This window comes from Copadichromis virginalis, linkage group LG20 (genome assembly GCF_057382275.1).
Source record: "Copadichromis virginalis isolate Kocher_CV1m ecotype Utaka linkage group LG20, C_Virginalis_male_GT1.1, whole genome shotgun sequence".
NCBI lineage: Eukaryota > Metazoa > Chordata > Actinopteri > Cichliformes > Cichlidae > Copadichromis > Copadichromis virginalis.
This window is the reverse complement of record NC_140637.1, coordinates 34,410,037-34,434,074: the sequence shown is the minus strand read 5'-3', so window position 1 is coordinate 34,434,074 and position 24,038 is coordinate 34,410,037. Positions and strand designations below refer to the sequence as shown.

At 48.1% G+C, this 24,038-nt stretch overlaps 1 protein-coding gene across 2 annotated transcripts in view; it reads left to right on the top strand.

The window, feature by feature from the left end:
• Positions 1-24,038, top strand: part of lama5 (laminin, alpha 5) — a 73,686-nt gene that overhangs the window by 48,620 nt on the left and 1,028 nt on the right. For both annotated transcript variants that reach the window (XR_014917113.1, XM_085443416.1), the window contains exons 40-78: positions 219-449; positions 551-664; positions 752-882; positions 1,157-1,237; positions 1,630-1,844; positions 1,931-2,031; positions 2,431-2,614; positions 3,037-3,177; positions 3,254-3,405; positions 3,490-3,600; positions 4,002-4,113; positions 4,199-4,372; positions 5,623-5,819; positions 5,899-6,018; positions 6,651-6,805; positions 6,875-7,004; positions 7,090-7,192; positions 7,274-7,387; positions 7,499-7,681; positions 8,558-8,700; positions 9,719-9,898; positions 10,044-10,183; positions 10,295-10,439; positions 10,656-10,789; positions 13,120-13,279; positions 14,282-14,416; positions 14,540-14,679; positions 15,939-16,071; positions 16,224-16,367; positions 16,514-16,644; positions 16,729-16,890; positions 17,021-17,147; positions 18,666-18,820; positions 18,992-19,175; positions 19,471-19,608; positions 19,725-19,884; positions 19,965-20,095; positions 23,582-23,675; positions 23,753-23,872. Coding sequence is in view for 1 of the 2 variants with exons in the window: in XM_085443416.1 (XP_085299542.1) it covers positions 219-449; positions 551-664; positions 752-882; positions 1,157-1,237; positions 1,630-1,844; positions 1,931-2,031; positions 2,431-2,614; positions 3,037-3,177; positions 3,254-3,405; positions 3,490-3,600; positions 4,002-4,113; positions 4,199-4,372; positions 5,623-5,819; positions 5,899-6,018; positions 6,651-6,805; positions 6,875-7,004; positions 7,090-7,192; positions 7,274-7,387; positions 7,499-7,681; positions 8,558-8,700; positions 9,719-9,898; positions 10,044-10,183; positions 10,295-10,439; positions 10,656-10,789; positions 13,120-13,279; positions 14,282-14,416; positions 14,540-14,679; positions 15,939-16,071; positions 16,224-16,367; positions 16,514-16,644; positions 16,729-16,890; positions 17,021-17,147; positions 18,666-18,820; positions 18,992-19,175; positions 19,471-19,608; positions 19,725-19,884; positions 19,965-20,095; positions 23,582-23,675; positions 23,753-23,872 (5,605 nt within the window). In the remaining variant the exon portion in view is untranslated. The remainder of the gene's footprint in view (positions 1-218; positions 450-550; positions 665-751; positions 883-1,156; positions 1,238-1,629; positions 1,845-1,930; positions 2,032-2,430; positions 2,615-3,036; positions 3,178-3,253; positions 3,406-3,489; positions 3,601-4,001; positions 4,114-4,198; positions 4,373-5,622; positions 5,820-5,898; positions 6,019-6,650; positions 6,806-6,874; positions 7,005-7,089; positions 7,193-7,273; positions 7,388-7,498; positions 7,682-8,557; positions 8,701-9,718; positions 9,899-10,043; positions 10,184-10,294; positions 10,440-10,655; positions 10,790-13,119; positions 13,280-14,281; positions 14,417-14,539; positions 14,680-15,938; positions 16,072-16,223; positions 16,368-16,513; positions 16,645-16,728; positions 16,891-17,020; positions 17,148-18,665; positions 18,821-18,991; positions 19,176-19,470; positions 19,609-19,724; positions 19,885-19,964; positions 20,096-23,581; positions 23,676-23,752; positions 23,873-24,038) is intronic.

The window sequence follows — 24,038 nt, the reverse complement described above, 5'->3', positions numbered from 1 at the left end:
ACGTCACCTGTGCATTCTTCTGTGATATTAGAAAGCTGTTGACTCCTGACCCCATGAGAGGCCTCAGGAAGCCGTTTTAGAGGTTCCCTGTAAACACTTGTGCAGCGTAAGCTCTGGTCAGCTAGTGCACCTGTACCTGTCACTCAGCTGATGTCAGAACGTGACCTCACAGCGGAGCCGATGACGATGTTTTCTTCGTGTCCTTCCTGTGCTTACAGGGAAGTTTCCGTCACTTTCGGACCGGTAACCCGGTGTCCCGAGAGGAGCTGATGATGGTTCTGGTCGGGCTGGAGTCTCTGCAGATCCGAGCCCTGCACTCCCAGTCAGCCCAGTCCGTGTCGCTGCGTGGCGCCGTGCTAGAGGGTGCAGAGAGCCTGCCTGTTGGACGCCACGCCAACAATGTGGAAATCTGCATGTGTCCCGCCAACTACCTGGGAGACTCATGCCAGGTGAGGGACGGGGTTTGGATCTGGGTTTGTTGGGGTGGTGACTCGCAAAGAGGAGGCGGTGATGGCGGATAAAGGTTAAAGGTCGTGATGTGTGTGTGCAGAGATGTGCTCCGGGGTACTACAGAGACACCATCGGCCTGTTCCTGGGGAAGTGTGTTCCCTGTAGCTGTAACGGACACTCGGACCAGTGTTTGGATGGATCTGGGATCTGTGTGGTGAGGAGCTCTGATTGCACGCTGCCTCCTGACGTCCTCTCGCTCTGATGTCACGGATCTCTAACCATTCTTGTCTCTGTCCGTCAGAACTGCCGGCACAACACGGCCGGCGACCACTGTGAGACGTGCCAGGGGGGGTTCCTAGGTAACAACAGCGTGGATGGTCAGGCCGTGACGTGCTCCAGCTGCCCCTGCCCGCTGAGAGCTCCATCCAACAAGTCAGTACCTCCACTCCCTATGCCTCAGCCCATTCCTGTATGTTTGTTGGGAATACTGGGAATTTAGCATGAATTTAAGGTTCAATGATTCAGGCGCATTTAGTGTTTAGTCATCAGTAAATATGGAAGCTGAAAATGTTAAAGGCCCCACATTGCTGCCCTGAGGAACGCCACAAGTAACATTTCCTGTTTTTCAAACTAAGAGTCTCCCACGTGCTTTGATGCTGTCCTGATTTGTAGTTTTTCACTCTTCTTCCTTCCTGTCTGTCTGTAGTTTTGCAGAGGGCTGCGTGCAGAGAGGTGACAGCATGCAGTGTCGCTGTATGCCCGGCTACGCCGGACCGAACTGCGAAAGGTAAACGAGTGGAGCCGCGCTCCAGACGTCCGTACTAAACATGCTCCTCACAGTGAGGTCAGCGGGCGACCTCGTCTCCAAATACTCAGGGTTCAGGAGCTCCACCCATGTAAGAGGGCCAATCAGAAAGAATGTTGGTCTGCAGGGGGAGGAGCTTAAACAGCCTGTTTCAGACAGAGGATGAAGTGAGGGCTGATGGTGCTGAAATCACCCTGAAACGTTCTCAGTCATTAAGAAATCAAATAAAAATTAATAATTTTATGAAATGAATGATAAAGTTAAATATACAAACTAATGATGCTGGTAGGAAGGAAAACGCCACACGCTGTGTATCCATCATAATCATCAGGTATTTCAGTTAAAAATGCTTCACCTGTCGGCCTCTCTCACAGGTGTGCCCCAGGTTTCTACGGCAACCCGGTGGTTCTGGGCAGCCGGTGTCAGACGTGCGATTGCAGCGGGAACTCGGACCCCAACATGCTGTTCACCGACTGCCACCCGCTGACGGGACACTGCCTCAGCTGCATGCACAACACGGCCGGGCCGCGCTGCGAGAGCTGTGCCCCCGGTTACTACGGCGACGCCATTAACGCCAAAAACTGCACCCGTGAGTTCGGCGTCCCGCGGTCACGTGATCAGGTTTGGCAGTGCAGGCTGCAGGTGGATTCAGCGTGTGTGTGCTTTCTAATGCAGAGTGTGACTGCTCTCCGTGTGGAACCGAGTCATGTGACCCGCACAGCGGACAGTGCCGCTGCAAGCCCGGAGTCACCGGGCCGCTCTGCGATCGCTGCGAGGTGAGAGCGCTCTCTGAGGTCACATCACCACAACATCTGTCATTTAAACACGGCCGCCATGTTGGAAGTGGTCTAGAGCCGCACGAGGAGTCGACAGTGATCCACGCGGCGGCGCCATCTTTAGAACATATGAATGTAGCTCAGACTGTCACAGAGTGATGACAGAAAGAGGTCTGTGAATACTTTTTAAAAACATACATACAACGGAAACATACGTTTTTCTAAATGAGTCACAAAAAAACGAGCCGTATAAGAGGAGAAACGGCGTGCTGGGTCAGGTGATTCATGATGTAACGAGGTCAGAGGTCAGTCCTGCGGTTGGTGACGTGTTTGCTCAGTTTCAGAACACGTATGTTATTCTAAAATGCTCATTCAGATTATTGTTACTCCTCCTCTCAGGATGGCTCGTTTGGCTTCGACTCGTGCTCCGGCTGCCGTAAGTGTGACTGTGACGCCGCTGCGGCGCTCGTCCAGCCGTGTGACCCTCAGAGCGGTCAGTGCACCTGCAGGCCTGGAGTGAGCGACTCGAGCTGCCGGCAGTGCGCTCCTGGATTCTGGGACTACGGACCCAACGGCTGCAAGAGTGAGGAAACACAAACATCATCACACAAAAGAGGGGTAGGCGGGAAGGTTGGCAGGAAGGTTGGCAGGAAGGTTGGCGGTCCGATCCCCACCTGCTCCAGTCTGGTTGCCAAATATCCTTGGGCGTGATACTGACCCCAAGCTGCTCTCTGAAGCCTCCCTGTGCATGTGACTGTTAGAAAGCAAGAGCTCAGGTAGATTAGCACAGGAACATCTACTGCGTGACACACACACAGATACCTGCTAACACCATGCCGCCATGTTATTGGTCAGATGATGTCATTAAAGGCTCTGACGGCCTTTAATGACATCATCTGACCAATAACAGATGATGTCTGTCAGTGTGAGGCAGTTGCAGCGGCCTGATCAGTCACTGCGCTGCATGTTGGTGTGTTTAACCTGAAGCCCCTCCCTCACCTGCAGAGTGTGACTGCAGAGGAGGACACTGCGACCCGCGCACAGGAGAGTGTCGCTGTCCCGACGGGATGACGGGCCGACAGTGTGACGTCTGTTTGCAGAGGTACAGCGTCCCGACGGAGGACCTGCACGGCATCCACTGCGAGCGTGAGTCTCACACACTCAGAGGCTCTTTGCAGCGTTTGTAATCCGGTGAAGCTCAGCGTGTGCGTTTTTCTCTCAGTGTGCGACAGCTGCGTCGTCGTGCTGCTGGAGGATCTGGAGAGGCTCGACGACGACTTCCTGTCGGCGTCGGCTCGGCTGAGGAGCCTGAACGCCAGCTCCGTGGCCCGGGCTCAGCTGCAAAGCCTCGACAAGTCCATGGAGGACGCCGCTGTGAGTTCACGCACAAGCACACACCTGAGGCTGCGAGCACCGTGCTGCAGGGGCACTAATCAAACTCACTTTCCCATGATTCAGCGGGCCATTGAGGACTACAACAACACACTGCAAGACAGCCTGAGTCGCACCGACATGCTGGAGGCAGAAATCAGCACCATCAGTGAGGACATCGACGAGCTGCAGAACAAAGTGAGGAGCGCACACACACACACACACACACACACACACACACACGCGATTGTTCCGATGGTCCAGATCCACACTTTGGGAGCGCCTCCTGTAAAGGCCCGCTCTTCTCTGAGCTTTAATCCTGAGCCAGGGCAGCGAGGAGGGCGGGGTCTGCTGTGTCTCCGGTGGTGCATTCACGGGTGATCGGAAAAACCTGACTTCATGATGCAGACCTGTCACCGGGCCGTAGGCTAACGCTAACATTCCAGACTCACGGCGACGATTCCTCGACGCCAGTTCGGTTTCCGTTTGTTCAAACTGTCTGTCGACGTTTTACAGGCAGCAGGAAGAAGAGCACACAGGTTTGTATCACATGTGCGTCATTAACACACATAAAATCTGACAGCTGTCTTTTTTTCCAGACGTCGGCAATGACCAGCCGGGTCGGCGAGCTACACAGTGGCACAAACAGAACGTACCGGCGGGCCGAGGATGTGTTGTCCCTCCTCGGGAACGTGAGCGCCAATATAAACGGTACGGCGCGAGAACAGAGTTTCAAATCTGAAGACCTGACAGGAGGCAGAGCGATGCTTGGACCCTTGTGCTTGTGTGTCCACAGAACTTCTGCTGAGGTCGAACAGTTCTTCGCTAAACGAGACGGAGGCAGAGGAGGATGGCGAGGAGAGGGAGAGGAAGATGAGGGAGGTGCAGGCCATGCTGAGGGAGATGAGGCACAGGAGCTGCACAGGTCAGAAGAAGATGGCCGACAAAGAGAAGGCAGAGGCTGAGAAACGTAAGTTTATTCATTTTAATCAGCTGTGATGAGCACGCTCAGTCTAACCCACAGACCGATCTGACGAGAGAGACGACCTTCAAAGTAAAACAGGAAAGTAGGGCTGCACGATTAATCGTTAGAAAATCGCGATCTCGATTCATACTTATGTGCGATCTCATTTCCAAATGACAACGATTTTTAAAAAAAAGACGACGATTGTACCGCATTTTGATCCGGGACGTACTCTGCATGAAAACAAGCGCTCACTCTTCCTGCTCAACAAATGACAAGGGCGGAGCCTTATACCACGTGATACAGAAGCTGTGCCGTGTGATGCTAAAATTAGCAGGAAAAAACAACGGAGAGCACGTCAGGGATGACGAGAAAGTGACAGGAGAAAATCCGTCCCGGTCAACCACCCAAACACCAATAACGGGAACCTTATACAGCGCTTCTCTATACCCGTCGACCTCCCGCAGGCACAAAGACATCACGGAGGCTATCACTTATCACCTGACCAAAGATATGGCTCCATCAACACTGTGCAAAAGGAGGGATTTAGGAAAATGATCAACACCCTAGACAAACGCTGCACAGTGCCGTCCCACAACTATTTTTCTATTGTTGCACTACCTGCTCTGTACACGCAGCGTCGAGCAACGGTGGAGACGGAATTTCAAGCAGTACAACAACAAAACGTGAGACATTTGTTGTTTTTATGTTTATTTATTGTTTTTATGTTCAGTCTCAACTGTTACGAAGTTGATGTGCAGTTAATAAGTGCAATAAATATTTATACTGGAAAAGAAAATCGTGAGAGAATCGTGATCTCAATTCTAAGCCAAAAAATCGTGATTCTCATTTTATGCAAAATCGTGCAGCCCTATAAACAAGAGAACTAATACAGAACCAGGACATTAACACAGGAAGAGACCGAACTTACCCAAACTCTGCATGAAGCAGAATTCGCAGAACGGGATGAAACATTCGACAGTGTCAGGAGGAACCAGACGCGCTCTGAGAAGACATGAACATCAGATCAGGGTCACAGACGACGAGTTAAACTTCCAGCAGCTCGTCGGACCTGTGAACCAGCTCACACCTGCCCGAGAACGAGGGATGAAGTATCTGCTGCAACATCTGGATGTTTGATGGTTTTATTAAATGTCTCTGACTCGCTGCTGATGTCACTTCAGCGTTTAAAAGCTAATGAGCAGGTTTGTGTTTGAGCTGACAGGACCGCCCGTCTGTGTCTTGTGTTCTCGTAGTGTTGGATCAGGTCAGCAGGCAGCTGGTGGACCGTCACGAGGAAAACGACAACCTAACTCGATCCATCAGTGACCGTCTCTCCCGCCTCCACGCTGACACGATGGACCTCCGAGACGCCCTGAATGAGGCCGTGAACAACACGGCGAGAGCTGCCGAGATCAACAACGCTAACGAGAAAAGCCTGGACGACCACAACGTAAGAGCAGCAGAGGAAGGAACATGGAAAACGTGGAGAACACCAAGTGATGACTAACCGCTGTCTGTCTGTCTGTCAGAGGAGGGTGGTGGACCTGCAGATGAAGTCAACCGAGGTGAGAAAACAGCTGAACGTGTCTGCAGATCACCTTCATCAAGTCAACAACGACGTGTGGTCCATGGTGCAGAACTCCAAAGAGGTTTGAATGTCACACATTAAACTTGTCTGTGTGTGCATGCGTCACAGATTTACAGGGGCCGCTTCATCTTCAGCACAGCCGTGATTCAGCCCTCAAAGTGTTCTCAGTCTGCCGGAATCTACGTCCTAACTACTAACAGTGCTAACACCTGCTAACAGTGCTAACACCTGCTAACAGTGCTAACACCTGCTAACAGTGCTAACACCTGCCACCTGCTAACAGTGCTAACACCTGCTAACACCTACTAACAGTGCTAACACATGCTAACACCTGCCAACAGTGCTAACACATGCTAACACCTGCTAACAGTGCTAACACCTGCTAACACCTGCTAACACCTACTAACAGTGCTAACACATGCTAACACCTGCCAACAGTGCTAACACCTGCTAACAGTGCTAACACCTGCCAACAGTGCTAACACCTGCTAACAGTGCTAACACATGCTAACACCTGCTAATGGTGAACCATGGCTGGTTGCAGCTCACTGATCTGAGGCTGGAGCTCGGACTGTTTCGTTGCTCTGGCAGGCTCAGAATCAGAATTCTTGTTGAAGATCAAAAACTTTCTTCTTTAGGTCTTTACCTCCCCTTGACCAGGCTACGTCCCCTTCAGCTCTTTCTCTCCCTCAGGAGTACGAGCACCTTGCAGCTCAGTTGGATGGCGCCCGGATGCTGCTGGCCCAAAAGGTTCAGAATTTGTCTCAGACTAACTCTAAAATCCCGCTGGTGGAGAAGGCGGAGAAGCACGCTGAGCTACTCGGCGCCCTGGCCATGAACCTGTCCAGGTAGGTGTACGACATTTAGTTCTTGTGCTTCATGAAACCAAACCAAAAGCTGTGTGCGTCTGTCTGCAGTTTGATCGCAGAAACAAAGAAGGACGGATTCATAGACGTAACGCAGTCGTACAACAAGATCGTCGTCAGCATCAAGCAGGCCGAGGAGGCCGCCAAGATGGCCAGCGAGGCTACCAACAGCACATTAGAGGTAAAAAAAAAAACCAAAATCACAAGTTTGTCCTTTGAGGTGACTTTAAAAACCGAAACTGAAAGTGTGTTGGTCTTGTTTTCAGAGCGTGAAGGGCCAGAACCTCGGTCAGAAGGCGGAGTCTCTGAAGAACCACAGCATGGATCTGAAGGATGAAGTGGAGAAGCTGAATGATGACCTGAACACCAGTAAGCCCAGTTTGGATTGCAGAGATTCATAAATGAACCCTTTCATCTTCAGTTTGCATCACCTTCGTTTTTCTGCTGCAGCTCTGAGGCCACGACTGGAAGATGCTCAGCGCCGGCTCCAGGACGCCAAAACCAAACAGGTTCAACTGACCGAGGACCTGGAGGCGCTCCAGAGCAACCTCAACGCCACCAAAAGTACGACTGTTTAAAACACGTTGCGCTTACACAATTTGGGTATTTAAGGTTTCCCACGTGACTCCTCACCGCTCACGGCTTCCTATCGTCTTCTTCTTCTGTGCTGCTCAGACATCAGTGCACAGGTCAACGAAGCCAAGCAAACAGCGGCTAAGGCAAACAGGACGGCCACCGGCATCAACGACACCCTGCGTCCTATCAAAGAGAAGCTGGATGAATGGCAGCACACTTACGGAGACGCCAACGCCACGAGCGAGGACATCAACACCGCCCTGATGGACGCCAACAACACCGGTGAGTGATAAACGCTCGCTGCCATGCGCTGTGGGGATGGTCGAAAGATTTCAGACCCGAGCACAGGCAGACGCAGAAACTGAGGTCAAAGTGAGATTAAATCCTGATAAATCAAAACAATCGATCCAAAATCCGACTGATCACAGAGATTCCAAACAGCTGGAGCGAGCCAGAGACAGTAAATACAAATGGCAAAAGGAAGTAGATCCAAATACAAAGCATGAGTCTTTCAAAATAAAACAGGAAGCAACCAAACACAGAGATAATGTTTGAGCATATGAAAAGCTAAGAAAAATTCGGGACTGAACCAACGAAGACCCAACATACTCAAACAATCAAACGAAGAACTAACATTATATAAAATAATAAGACGGACGAATTCCACAAACGTCTGAACTGTCCAGAGCACGACTCACCTGAATGTCTTTGAATTTCAGGACTTTAGGAAGAAATGAGCAGTTTGAAAGAAATGATGAATTATTTAATTTGATTTTATGTATATAACACCAAATTACAGGAACAGTTCAAAGGTGCCACCTGCCACAACTGTTTGGGGGTTATTTATGAGCTCCACCAAAATAAAAGCATGTCAAACTGAAAACTGCGACTAATGACAGACATCTAATATTCAGGAACCACAAATGAAACTCGTCTCTAATCATTCATCAGGTCGCTGAGCCCTCCAAAGGTTAGGCCGTGGTTCTGTTTGAGCTGCACATCTCAGATTGTAATTTTTTAAATTGAGTGTCAGACATTAATTTTGTTTGCCTTTGAAAGGTGTTCCAACCAGGTAAAAAGGCCTGGATGTTACCTGAACACTCACGTAGGGGGCGCTGGTGAGACATGAGCTGTAAATGTCTGTCTGTCTGTCTGCAGTGCACAGGCTGGGTGAAGCTATTCCTGAACTCTTGAAGAGGCTGGGCGACCTGCAGAATTACTCTGTTCAGATGCCAAACATCTCCGAGAACATCAACCGCATCCGACAGCTCATAGAGCAGGCGCGCAATACTGCCAACAAGGTACACCCACAGACTGTATAAAAAGATGGACAGAGCCAAATATGTGGCCATATTTGGATGCTATTGCTAGCTAGCTTGGTTATCACAGATACCTGCTCATAGTGCTGAGTTGGGCGCTGTGTTAGTGCAGTGACCTCACAGCAGCCGTGTTATTGGTCACATGATGTCATTAAACATGCTCCGAAAGACTCCAACAACACGGTCCAGAGGTCCAGTTTAGCCTAGCCGACAGCTAGCAGCTACAGCCACCTGTGTCAGCACCCACCTGTCTATAGAGGCCAAACAGTTTGTGTATGAGGCTGTAAACATGTTTATTTCGAATGTAAAATTTTGACATGGGAATGACTCACTGCTGCCTCTGCTGGACGTCAGAGGAACTGCAGGTTTTCATTTGATTTTTTAGTCCTGGAGGTCAGTGCTATGTGTTTCCATCAGAGGTCCTTATCACAATCAGATTACTTTATTAATCCCTAAGGAAATTACGTCATTCTAATAGTCTTTTATCGTCATTGTACATGTACAGCTAAATTGTGGGTCCTAATAAAATATAAATCATAGACAACAGAGAAATATACACAAAATCATACACAGACACATTGGAGAACAAAATACTGGCAAAGTGATCGGAGGCAGTGGAAAGGACCGAGTGTGAGTGGGCTGAGGGATAAGGGTTACTCAGACCATGGCTCAGATTGGTGAGGTCGGTGTGTAGGGGTGGGGTGTGGGGGCGGGGCCAGTGTTTGTTAACAGTCTGATTGGCTGTGGGGGAGGAAGCTGTTAGTGAGTCTGGAGGTGTGGGAGACTGAGGAGTGGGAGAAGGCCAGCAGCGGGACACGGAGGAAGTGCAGCCGCTGCTCGACCTTCGTTACCAGGGCGATGGCGTTGTGGGTCCAGGTGAGATCAGTGGAGATGTGGGTTCCCAGAAACCTGAAGGTGGAGACGGATTCCATTTATACTGAGAGGGGAGCGGACCTGTCCTGACGTCCATTACGAGTTCTTTTCCTCCTTCCCCATCCAGGTGAGCGTATCCATGAAGTTCAATGGGAGATCAGGCGTTCAGGTGCGTACGCCGCCTAACCTGGCTGACCTGGCTGCTTACACATCCATGAAGCTCCACATCAAGCTGCCGGACGCAGTGCGGACGCGGCGACAGGATCCTTCCAACAGTCAGTTTGTGTTTTACCTCGGCAACAAAAACGTAAGTGTGAGGACAGATTGGACTTCATGTCGCTCGTCAAGTCTGTCAGTCCTCGTCGGGGTGTGTCTTTATTAACTGGGATAAATTTAGGACTCGTGAACATCGGAGGTGTCGTGTATTTTAAATCTGTGTTTGGGGTTTGCAGCCGGGTCAGGAGTTCCTGGGCATGGCGTTGGTGGGGAAACGGCTGCACTGGTACTTTAACGTTGGAGGAGAAACTGCAGTTGTGAAGATGAAAAACGACATCCAGTCCAAAGGAAGATTCAGCACCGTCTCCCTGGAGAGGTGAAGCGCACGATGTAACACAACACGGTGTCATTCGATTAAACATGAATGTTTATGCTAGCTGTGTGCAGGAGTTGTAGCATTGATCTGCTCCGGTGTTGGTGCGCGTAGGATGCTGCAGCACGGTCTGATGTCCGTATCTGTGGACACCTCAACCAGCAAATACTCTGAGAAGGCTGAAGGAGATCAGGGGCTCCTCAAACTCTCGGCCAATGACACCGTCTTCTATGTGGGAGGATATCCGAATACTTTCACAGTACGTACTGGAAGAGCTGTAAACCCACCAGTTACAGAGCGTTTCCGCATGTTACGCTTATTTTAGTCAGTACAATAAAACTGAGCAGGTGGAGCCAGAGTGAGAATAACTGAGAACGCCTGTGTTGGTACGCAGGCTCGTTGATGTTTACACATTAGTGCCTCGACCACAGGAATAATGAAGAGTTTCCACTTTCTCTGGTGTTTTTGTCTTTAGCCACCTGAAGTGCTCGCCCTGCCCAACTTTAAGGGCTGCATTGAGCTGGACTATCTGAACGAGGAGGTGATCAGTCTCTACAGCTTTGTGGACGTCTTCAATCTCAACACCACGGTGGACATACCGTGTGCCAGGTCCGTCTGCTGTTCCTGCATCTCATTTCAGTATCATTGTGTAAATGCAAACGTTTGTGTTCTTTCTGTTGAATTTAAGCTTATAGCTGAACACTGACGCTCACAGCAAGGGCGTGGATTTGGTTTTGGCGTTGGTGGGGACGGATGATTCAACCACCGAACCCTGCCCTGTTTCTTTGTTTTTCCTTTTTGTTTTTGCTTCTTAATAAAAAGAGGAGAAATATACTTGCCTACATGTGCTATTCTACGTGCTTTTAAACCGTTTAAAATCACAATTCATAGTTGAATTATTAAACAAATGACGAAGTATTTCAGGCTTTAGTTTACTTCAGCCATAATCCATATAAATCAGGTATCATACAAAAATAAAAATAGCTTCAAATAAAAGAACAATAAAAGAATATGACTTTAAGGACTTAACAGCATTACTTCAGTTACACCAACATCTCTGACACATCAGCACTAAGGGAACACTGAGTGACCTGCTGGGTTTGTCCATAAAACTACTCGTCTAAGATGACCTCAGAGTCAAAGATCTCTCAGCAACATTATGCAACAGTTTAGGCTCTACTGCCCGATCAGATCAGTGAGCTGGGATTTTCTATTCTAAGCATGAGCTACTGTTACAGCAACTGACATTAATACTACTGGTGTCCCACACAACAACTCAACGTTCACTATGTGAAGCAGCCAAACACAGGCCTGCTCCTCTCGTTAGCTGAGATAAACTGCTGGCATGTTGGTTTTACATCTATACTGTCCAGCCTGTCCTGGTGGACATACAGCAGCATTGTTTAATCCCATTTGAGTCATTGTTGACCTTAGCCCTGTTTTTAGTCTTCTGAGAGCACTGAAGCTTCTTTCAGCCTCAGTACCTGCGTTTTATCCTCAGATTAAATTATTATTCTGTGCGTGATGTGCCTCACCTTTGGCCCTGGCTCCTCCCCTCTGACTGCACTAGGATATATTTCCACCTGATAAAATAACACATTGATTCGTGCCATATAAACGTGAGACATGTCAATTCAGACTCTTTGTCAAATAAACACTAATGAATCAATTTACATCAGCAGCCTAACAACTGTCATGATAATAAATACTAGTTAATCTGTAGCACCAACTCATCAGTCACCTGTGAGCTCGCCTCTTCACCTCTGAGCTACAACATGGCAGAGCTGCCTCTGTCAGCTGATGAATAACAGTGAGACACTCCACATACATGCAGTCACACATGTGCTTCAAATACAGTCATGAACCAACAAGTCATCATTTCACCTGTGATCTTGTGTCACCATCACTCTCTGAGCTTTGTGTTGGTTCTTCACCTGACAAACAGGACATACATGACAATAAGAATAAAACGTGGAGCTGCTTCAGTGTTTCTGTCACTTTGTGCAGATCTTGACTCGTCAGTAATGTTTGTAGGCTGAGTGCATTTTAAAACTGTGCAAACTGCACTACAAGGTGGAATATTTGCAAAATCCTGACGACCTCATGACATTTTGTCTCAAACATTAACCCTATGAATACGTCAGTGCCATTAGGATGAAATTATCGTGTCACCAACATGTTAACGTTAGACATATAATTCTAACAGCCTCTGTAAACTAATATCCTGGCTGCTCGAGGCTCCGTTTCCTCTGACAGTTTCAATCAAAATTAGAAACGCTGCTCTGAGACTGAGAGAACTAACAGTGCTGCCTGTTGTGCAGGTAGTTTCCAAAACACGTTATTCATGGTTACATACAGTTTTAGACTGATGTGGGCCAAAGCCTGGCACAGCCTGTGACGTTATTGTGACACATTTTATGAGTGAACTTGGCTTTAAGTGACTCACAGGTTTCTTTGAAAAACACTTTCTTACATCCAGCTTCTTCCTCTTTGCTGCCGTCCTCCTCTCCTCCTTGCAGCGCAGGTTTACCGCTGCTGAAACTAAACAGAGCTCCCTGAAAGGCTCAGCCAATCACATTGGCCATAATTGTCACATGATGTAGGACTCCAGTAGAGAACGTAATTTAACTCTTTCTGCTCTGCTGGGTGAACGAGACGCTGACAGATCGTTTTTTTTCTTGTTTTTCTTTACTCGAAGAGATCAAATTATTGGTGGGGACAATTCTATAATCGCTGAATATTGGTGGGGACATGTCCCTTCCGTCCATGCCAAATCTACGCCCTTGGCTCACAGACGAGTGGATGAACGTTCATCACTTATTAAATGATGACTTTACAAAAAAAGAAAGTTTTCATCATTTTGTTATTTTCTGAGATACTCTGGTGTGTTTCAACTCCTAACTTTGTCTCTTAAATATGTGTGTGTGTTTAACAAACAGGACAAGAGCCACCTCTGAGCCCTATGTCAGTGATGGAGCGTACTTTGATGGGACCGGCTATGCAAAGTTTAATTTTTCTCAGTCAGGAAAAGGTTACTTCGTGCAACAGGAAATCAAACTGCAGTCGCAGAACGGGATCCTGCTGATGATGCAGAATGAGGTAACGCTGCTTATACGCTCACAGACCCTCAGAGGGCTGCTCACCTGTCCTTGTAAGCCCCGCCCCTATTATAATGAAAGAAGATGCTAGTTGCACTTCCTTATTCACAGCAGTGGGTGCTCTTTACACACAATCCCCTACAGTTCATAGCAAAAATGCTGAAGGCCGTAACACAGAATAGAATAGAATAGAATAGAATAGAATAGAATAGAATGGGTTTATCGTCATTGTACCTACAATGACATGACAGTGTTCCTCCTGTAAGAACTAAAGAGAACAGTACATATACATATTTACATACACCGAACAAACAGATCACATGCACAGCATAAAGAGAGTTCACAGAGTAATCAGGTGACCTTGCTACGCCCACATGACTTATTATCAGGCTTTATTGACCCTGGAGTCCAGTCGCTGCGTGCAGCACACAAAGCTGCCTCATTTCCACACTCGTGTTCTAGGTTTTCTTCTAATAACCTGACATATTGGATTCGCATTTGCAGGTTTTGCACTTCTTCCCTGGTCATCATCACTTCTGTTATTCTCTGTTTGTTGTGGTGACACTCGTGCAAATACGGAGCCGTCAGAAGAAGCTTGAGTTACTTCTTATACAGGGTAACTGGAAGAATGAACTTTTCTACTCAAGCACTCAGAGCGCTTTATACAACAGGCCCGAGCTGCAAAAGTGCAGATGTCCTGTCCTTCTACTGAAGTACAGGTACTTGTGTATAAAAATACACTTATTCAACTTCTTTACTCAAATACAGTAAAGAAGTATTTGTACTTCATTAGCTCTGAACAAGCCTCATGCGCAGCAGCACTTTAACATTCAGGCTCTGATAGCTGCACCATAGCAGCCAACCTTCCCGTTAGTGGAAGGGTCGACCTCCTGGACCGGGGTCATGGCCACCAAATGTCCGGCTCTGGTTCCCACTGTACTTATTACACACATATCTGTATATTTTCCTCTGTAACTGGATTTCTTTTCTGTCTGCTGTGCAGCAAAATCAGTTTGTGTGTGTGGCGGTGCTTCGTGGCCAGGTCAAGCTCTTCTATAATATTAACGGTTCTCTGGTGGACGTCAAGCCCGTGGCTCCGCCTGAGCTCTTGCAGATGAGCAACGGCGAGCCCAACAGTGTGAGTCCCTCTGCGTGGTTTTTCATGTTCCTACTTTGAAAGCATGCCGATCACTCGGATTGCTCCTTTTAGTGGTCAGTATTGTGTACTTGTTTGTGACGTGCTGCATTTTTTCCCATATAGCTGTTTCTCATCATCTGGAATGAACTACTTATGGTGAAGAACAACCAAAACGATGCCATCAGGACTAACATAAAAGGCATCCCTCAATTTGACAACAGCTGTTACCTGGGTGGAGTGCCAGAGGACAAGATGCCGGAGATGTACGTGCACTAAGTTTCTTATTGCTCCATTTCTAAGCTAACGTTAGCGAGTCTGGAACTGCATGAGTGGAAAAGAGGCACAGGGGCAGGGCTAAAGGGGGCATCTGGGGTGGCACAGGCCCTACTGACATTTGTATGTTGCCCTCTAGAATTGTTGTCATGTCAATGATTAAAGATTGGAGCGGAGGATGGGCAAATCTAACTCCTGTTTTTTAACATTATAAATGAAATATACAATATGAAAAATGTAAAGGCTTTTGAATTAAAACAAATCGGCAGCACGGTGGCACGGTGGTTAGCACTGTTGCTGCACAGCAAGAAGGTCCTGAGTTCAATTCCACCATCAGGCCGGGGTCTTTCTGTGTGGAGTTTGCATGTTCTCCCTGTGTTCACGTGGGTTCCTCCCACCGTCCAAAGACATGCAGCTTGTGGGGATAGGTTAATTGGATAATCCAAATTGCCACTAGGTGTGAATGGTTGTCTGTCTCTGTGTGTTGGCCCTGCGACAGACTAGCGACCTGTCCAGGGTGTACCCTGCCTCTCGCCCTATGACAGCTGGGATAGGCTCCAGCGCCCCCAGCGACCCTGAAAAGGATAAGCGAATGGATGGATGGATGGATGGAAAACAATAAATTATTAATTTTAATTAAACATGGAAAAGGATGTGTGAGACACTTACTTACTTATTCCACGTATTTACTATTTATTCTATTGAACATTTGCTGTCCCATTTGACAGTAAACCCGAGCCTTGTTCCAAGGAAGCCGCTGAGAGTAGCTCTAATAATTCATCTCGTTACCTCGCCACTAAGTCTTGTGCTTTGGGGCTGTCTCATATGTTTTAATGCATGTTTATGTCGACAGGAGGCCTGTGAACTTTCAAACTGTGCCTTTGTTTAGCTTATTTTCCAGATTTGCACGAGTCCTGTTATTACTGCCCTTCGTAATGTCTTGGGACTTTTCTTTTGATTTAATTTGAAGTCTTCTGGGTTTGCTGGTCTCACTGAGTACTGTCCAGGCAGCTACAGAGATTTTAAGCATAAAGATGCTGATAGTTACTTGGCCAGCATCAGACAGCAGATTTAGGTTAGCAGCTAGCTGGTAAAAGTAGTATTTTAAATAGTGGACACAAACCTGTAGGAAGTGTTTTCTAACGTGATTTAACATGTTGTGAACTTCTAGTTTCTAATTGGATAAGTTATTATCAGGGATCCGGTCTGGGTCACTAACACTGAGTTCATTGTGTTTGTCTCCCCTCAGGTTAAAGGACAAGTTTTCTAAGACGGGCTCTGTGAAGGCCTGTATCAGGAACGTGAAGGAAAAACAACAGTATATCAGCCTGAAGAATGTGGAGACCTATGGGGTCAGCTTTGGCTGCCATGACAAACTGCTGGTAGGAGGACACACTGAACCCATCAGCGTGTAACAAAAAGGAGTGGATGCAGGTTTTTCATGGTGTGTGTGTGTGTGTGTGTGTGTGTGTGTGTGTGTGTGTGTGTGTGTGTGTGTGTGTGTGTGTGTGTGTGTGTGTGTGTGTGTGTGCAGTTGGCTCGTGAGGGTTATTTCCCAGGTCAGAGCTACCTGAACTTTAATGTGATGGATGCTTCTAGTATCATGAACAACTTCTTTGCCGGCCTTGGCTTCAGAACTGAGACGACCGATGGACTCATGTTCTTCCACAAAAACCAGGTCAGAGGAAACCCTCAACCACTTCCTGTTGACCGTTGCCTCTCAGCTGTCTGTTTCCCGTATTCTTCTTCTGTCCTGATCTGTTGGATCTATGATGTGCTGACTTCTTCCTTGTTTCAAACTCTTGTGATTTTCTGTGGCCACAGGAGGACGTCTGTCAGGTGTTTTTGCAGAAAGGCCACATCGTGGTGCAAGCTGGCAACAAGACGATTAAAACGCAGAAGACGTACAACGATGACATCAGTCATTATATCACCATATACAACAATGTGACCGGGTAGGATGGCAGCGGTTACATTTTCCTCGCATCCACAGGAAGCAGCGTTCCGAGTGTCATTTGACCTCTCTGCTCGTTTCTCAGGATACGTCTGTACGTGGATGACGTGCTGGAGACATCGACTCAGACCACAGTGAACCCAACAATGAAAACTGTCTTGTCCACAATGGGAAACACCTTCCTGGGAGGAATGCCCGAAGGCCCGAACAACCTGGTTGGATGCATTACTAATGTTTTCATCGAGAGGTTAGTTAAAAATGACTTTCATGAGCCGCCTTCATAGATTGACTCATCAGCCTGTGTGAAATGACTGAAACGATTAAAGCTGTTGTGTGAGTTCAGCTTGGATTGTAATGTGTTTGTTTGCCATCTGCAGGGAAACGCAGGAGGTTCTGGACCTGCTGAAAGCCACCAACAATGTAGATGTTTCTATGAAGTGTCCTGCTGCTAAACAGCCTCAGCAGATCATTGCTGCTCAACCAAAACAGAACAACAAGCGCAAGGTACACACAGCAACAAGTGAAGGTACACACAACAGCAACAAGTGAAGGTACACACAACAGCAACAAGTGAAGGTACACACAACAGCAAGTGAAGGTACACACAGCAACAAGTGAAGGTACACACAACAGCAAGTGAAGGTACACACAAAGCAACAAGTGAAGGTACACACACAGCAAGTGAAAGTACACACAACAGCAAGTGAAGGTACACACAGGAACAAGTGAAGGTACACACAGGAACAAGTGAAGGTACACACACAGCAAGTGAAGGTACACACAGGAACAAGTGAAGGTACACACAACAGCAAGTGAAGGTACACACAGCAACAAGTGAAGGTACACACAGCAACAAGTGAAGGTACACACAACAGCAACAAGTGAAGGTACACACACAGCAACAAGTGAAGGTACACACACAGCAAGTGAAGGTACACACAACAGCAAGTGAAGGTACACACAAAGCAACAAGTGAAGGTACACACAAAGCAACAAGTGAAGGTACACACACAGCAACAAGTGAAGGTACACACAACAGCAACAAGTGAAGGTACACACACAGCAACAAGTGAAGGTACACACAGCAACAAGTGAAGGTACACACAACAGCAAGTGAAGGTACACACAGCAACAAGTGAAGGTACACACACAGCAACAAGTGAAGGTACACACACAGCAACAAGTGAAGGTACACACACAGCAAGTGAAGGTACACACAACAGCAAGTGAAGGTACACACAAAGCAACAAGTGAAGGTACACACACAGCAACAAGTGAAGGTACACACACAGCAACAAGTGAAGGTACACACACAGCAACAAGTGAAGGTACACACACAGCAACAAGTGAAGGTACACACAACAGCAACAAGTGAAGGTACACACAACAGCAACAAGTGAAGGTACACACACAGCAACAAGTGAAGGTACACACACAGCAAGTGAAGGTACACACAACAGCAAGTGAAGGTACACACAAAGCAACAAGTGAAGGTACACACAAAGCAACAAGTGAAGGTACACACACAGCAACAAGTGAAGGTACACACACAGCAAGTGAAGGTACACACAGCAACAAGTGAAGGTACACACAAAGCAACAAGTGAAGGTACACACACAGCAAGTGAAGGTACACACACAGCAAGTGAAGGTACACACACAGCAAGTGAAGGTACACACAGCAACAAGTGAAGGTGTACACACAGCAACAAGTGAAGGTACACACACAGCAAGTGAAGGTACACACACAGCAAGTGAAGGTACACACAAAGCAACAAGTGAAGGTACACACAAAGCAACAAGTGAAGGTACACACACAGCAAGTGAAGGTACACACACAGCAAGTGAAGGTACACACAGCAACAAGTGAAGGTGTACACACAGCAACAAGTGAAGGTGTACACACAGCAACAAGTGAAGGTACACACAGCAACAAGTGAAGGTACACACAGCAGCAAGTGAAGGTACACACAGCAACAACAATAAGACGTGACTGTGATAAATTCAAGGTTTTCTCTCTTAGGGGAAGCTGAAGAAGCCGTCAGGATCTCGCAGTCGTAACACTAGGGACTCGTGTCAGGGTGAGGTGTCACACCACGAGAGGGGAGCGACGCACTTCAGTGGCTCCACCCACAGCTTCCAGAGATACGACATCCTGCCCAGTTCGTTCGGCTCCACGTGAGTGTGAAAGAAACTTTAAGAGATCCAGTCCCTTTCTTTCTAAGCTCCTTGCATGCCATCATCTGGATGACTGAGAACCTACACAGACACAAGCTGCTAAACAGACTCCGCCCCCTCGTATTCAAGGACCAAACTACAGCTCAGATACTCGTGTTTCTCTGTCTGCAGGCCTCACATCTCCATGCTGTTGAGGATCAACTCATCTGACGGGCTGGTGCTGAGCGCCACCAGCAGGCAGCGAGGAGGAGGCGTGATGACGCTCACAGTCTCAAACGGCCACCTGCTGCTTCAGTTTGGGAAGAAGTTTAACCTACGCAGCTACAGGAAGTACAACGACGACCAGTGGCACACGGTGAGCAAGCACAAAAACACAAACACATGCACACGAACGCACATACTTGTTTTCATAACTTAGTGAGGACATCTCATTGACATAATGCTTTCCCTAGCTGCTTACCCATCAAAAATGGATGCCTAACCCTCAGCCCAATCCTAACCATAACCTAACTGTAACCCTGACACTAAAACCACGTTTTGGTTAGCGTGTTAGCGTTGAGCTAACGTTTTTTGCTACCAGCTGTGTTTGTGTCTCAGACCCACCTGAGTTTACCTGAATGATGTAACCTGATTGCTCCGTGTCCCTGCAGGTGTTCATAAAGCTTGAAGGGCAGAAGATGAGTCTGATTGTGGACGGTATCAGTGTTCAGTCCAACAGGATATCTGGACGAGACCGGACTCGTCTCACCGCACCGTTATACGCAGGAGGAGTCCCTGCCTCTGTGGCGGTAAGCGTTTCTCCTGCTGGTTCCACGCTCAGGCTGACACCTCTGTGCAGTGAAGGTCGCGCCTTTCTGCTCTTCTTCACGCTGGGTACTGAAGCTCTGCTCTTTCTTAACCTCAGGGTCAGGGTTCTTCCGGGTTTGTGGGGTGCATCCGGGATCTGATGCTGAACGGAGCCCCTGCAGGAGACCCCGCTCACAGCCAGGGGACAGTGCCCTGCTTCGCGACCCCTCTGCAGCCCGGAGCCTACTTTTCTGGACGGGGAGGACACATCATGATCGGTACTTACCATTCGTTTCTGTGCACGTGTTGGCCACATTGGGTCGTCATGTCTGAGCGGCGCCTCTGTCCCTCCCTGCAGATGAGTCCTTGGCTCTGAGTCGGGATCTGGAGATCCAGCTCGAAGTTCGACCCATCGTGGACTCTGGGCTGCTGTTGCATGCTGGGACATCGTCTGACCTCCACCTGAGCTTAATTCTCATCCAAGGAAAGGTGAGACTCGGGCAGCGTTTCTCCTGAACGTGGTCTACTTGCTGTTTTTCAGGTTTTAAATTTGTGATGTCAAATATTTTTATTTCTGAATGTTTTTATATCATAACTTAAATAAATGACTCAGTTTCCTCTGAAAAGACGACATAAAGGAGTCAGCGTGTAACAGCCAGACCTCTAAATAAGACCTGAACATCAGCTTAGAGCTGCAGGTATCCTCAGTTTGCAGTGCCCCACTGTTCCCCACTCCCACTCAAATCAGTTCAGTTTTATTTACACAGTGCCAAATCACAACAACAGTCGCCTCAGGGCTCTTTATATTGTAAGGTAGACCCTACAATAATACATACAGAGAAAACCCCAACAATCATATGACCCCCTATGAGCAAGCACTTTGGCGACAGTGGGAAGGAAAAACTCCCTTTTAACAGGAAGAAACCTCCGGTTCAGGGAGGGGCGGGGCCATCTGCTGTGATTGGTTGGGGTGAGAGAAGGAAGACAGGATAAAGACATGCTGTGGAAGAGAGACAGAGGTTAATAACAGATATGATTCAATGCAGAGAGGTCTGTTAATACATAGTGAGTGAGAAAGGTGACTGGAAAGGAAAAACTCAATGCATCATGGGAATCCCCGGCAGCCTACGTCTATTGCAGCATAACTAAGGGAGGATCCAGGGTCACCTGGTCCAGCCCTAACTATATGCTTTAGCAAAAAGGAAAGTTTGAAGCCTAATCCTGAAAGTAGAGATAGTGTCTGTCTCCTGAATCCAAACTGGAAGCTGGTTCCACAGAAGAGGGGCCTGAAAACTGAAGGCTCTCCCTCCCATTCTACTTTTAAATACTCTAGGAACAACAAGTAGGCCTGCAGAGCGAGAGCGAAGTGCTCTAATAGGGTGATATGGTACTACAAGGTCATTAAGATAAGATGGGGCCTGATTATTTAAGACCTTGCAGGGCTCTAGAGTGCGAAAAATTTGGTCGCAAAGGCAACCAAATTTTTCAGTGGTGCGACCAACTGTTCGGGTAACAAAAAAAAAATAAAAAATCTCTGCAACTCTCCGTGTGGTCAACAACAGACACACATTATGTCCCTATCGTGGGCTAAACCAATCAGATATAGTCAGGGGCGGGACTTCTCTGATTGGCTGTGGTCCAGTTGAAAGTGCAGGTGGAAGTGGGAGGTGAGTAGCTTGAATAAAGCGATATCGATTCATTAAATCCTGAATTGACTTTTAAATATAACTGTGTTTTGCCAGAAACGCCAGATTCTCAGATTAAAGCTCACAAAACTATTTCAACAACCACCAAACAGCAAATGAGAGCAGGTACACGGACTCCACACAAAGACGTAAACGCAGAGCAGACCCAACGCGTCAGAATCAGCTTTGTCTTTCAGCCCCGACGGCCCGTAGACGGACACGCTGTCGGAGCTCAGCGATTCTGATGCGTCCGGTCCGCTCTGTTTACGTCACTGATTCTGAGCTGCAGGTTTTGTCTCTCCAACCAAAATTCACCGAGCCAGCAGCAAAAGAAGCAGCAGACTACGCTTCACATTTGATCAATGCGTCATGAATTCCCTCTGACTTTTGCTGTTTTGCTTCCATCCATCCATCCATCTTCATCCGCTTTATCCGGGGCCGGGTCGTGGGGGCAGCAGCCTAAGCAGAGAAGCCCAGACCTCCCTCTCCCCAGCCACCTCCTCCAGCTTATCCGGGGGAATACCAAGGCGTTCCCAGGCCAGCCGAGAGATTTAATCTCTCCAGCGTGTCCTGGGTCTGCCCCGGGGCCTCCTCCCGGTGGGACATGCCTGGAACACCTCACCCAGGAGGCGCCCAGGAGGCATCCTTGTCAGATGTCCGAACCACCTCAGCTGGCTCCTTTCGATGTGAAGGAGCAGCAGCTGCTCTACTCTGAGCCCCTCCCGGATGGCCGAACTTCCCACCCTATCTCTAAGGGAGAGGCCAGCCACCCTTCGGAGGAAGCTCATTTCTGCCGCTTGTATCCGCGATCTCGTTCTTTCGGTCACTACCCACAGCTCGTGGCCATAGGTGAGGGTAGGGACGTAGATCGACCGGTAAATTGAGAGCTTCGCTTTTACACTCACCTCCCTCTTCACCACGACGGACCGGTGCAGCGTCCGCATTACTGCAGCTGCAGCCCCAATCTGTCTGTCGATCTCTGGCTCCCTTCTCCCATCACTCGCGAACAAGACCCCGAGATACTTGAACTCCTCCACTTGGGACAGGAACTCGTCCCAGAACTCATCTCAGATTTGGAGGTGCTGATCCTCATTCCTGCTGCTTCACACTCGGCTGCGAATCGAATCAGGACTTTGAGAGCTGGAATCGAATGATTATAGAAATCAGTGATGATGCCCAGCCCTGGTGAGCAGCCTAGGCCCCACAGAGTGGATGTAGCTGTGGGTAATGAGAAAAGATGAAAAGAACGATTGATGACTTTTTTGTTAAGTTAAGGCCTGATCTGTCTGAAGTTCATAGCCAGCTCTGACACGGAGCCATCAATCTTTGAATGCTGAAAAAGCAGCAGTGTATCCAGAAAACACATTATATGCTGCAACAAATGCACTGCCCAAGTGTCCCCTCTGCCCAAGTGTCCCCTCTGCCCAAGTGTCCCCTCTGCCCAAGTGTCCCCTCTGCCCGCTGCCTTTCAGCAGCAGGCAACAGCAAACAGGTCGTCAGAGGAGGCCGAGGTCATGATTAATTTTAACATCTACAATCTATAATATTGAGAAAGCGCTTTAAGCACAAGATTGTTAGTTAATAATTTAGAAATGAATATTGTCTGTATGGACTGCAACCCCCCAAAAATGTAAAACTACGGTGTTAATCGATGCGGTACAGCCCTGCCTTGTATGTGAGGAGCAGGATTTTGAATTCTGGATTTAACAGGAAGCCAAAACAGGAGAAATCTGCTCTCTTTCTAGTCCCTGTCAGGACTCTTGCTGCAGCATTTTGGATCAGCTGAAGGCTTTTCAGGGAGTTTTTAGGACTTCCTGATAATAATGAATTACTCGGTCATATCTTCATCGGAAAATAGTCACCAATAACTCACCAATAATCATTTCAGAGGACGATATTATCACAATACTTTGCTCACGATATGGCATTACTGCGATTTACTGCCTTTCTTCAACTTTTACAATTAAAAACAAATTAAAGCAAAAATAAATAATCATTAGGACATAAATGTTTAATGTGTGTCATATTTGCTACATGCTGCATTTTTAGCGATTTTTATATGTTAAACATCTATTGTGGAATTTGTGTAGGCTTTCTGTGTGTGTGGGGGGGGGTCATGCATCAGAAATGACACACGTGACTTTACTGGGTTAGAAATGGGGCTGGTGGTTGTGGCGTGCGGTCCTTCCTCTGATGTGACTCAGAGGCGTCACCTCCTGCTTGGACCGCTGAAGCCTCCTCTGAGCGAATCTCTAAACTTGAGTTCATCAGCACTGCGTGTGTGTGTCAGGTGACCGTTTCGGTGAACGGCGGGAAAGGTGAGACCTCTGCATCGTTCATTCCCGAAGAGCCGCTGTGCGACGGCCGCTGGCACTCCATCTCAGGTGAGTTTCGTCCTCAGACGCGTGCTCCGTGCACTCCCCTGTCGCTGTACCGCTCTAATGCTGAAATGTCTCTGCAGTGGTGAAGAAGAACAACGTCCTGCAGCTGCACGTGGACGGAGCCAGCGAGTGTGCTGTCGGCCCCAAAAAGGGCCGCTCCACGGGGCCCAAGGAGGCGGTCTACCTCGGAGGCGTGCCAGGTGAGTGCACGGCGTTCACAGACCACCTCAGTGATGCAGACTGGCCTCTGTGAGGATCACGAAGATCTCCACCACCTAAATGCAGCCGTTTCCTGTTCCCACATTCCTGACATCCTCGCCACTTTGTCCGTGTGACCAGTTTCTTTGATCACTTATCAGATTTTAA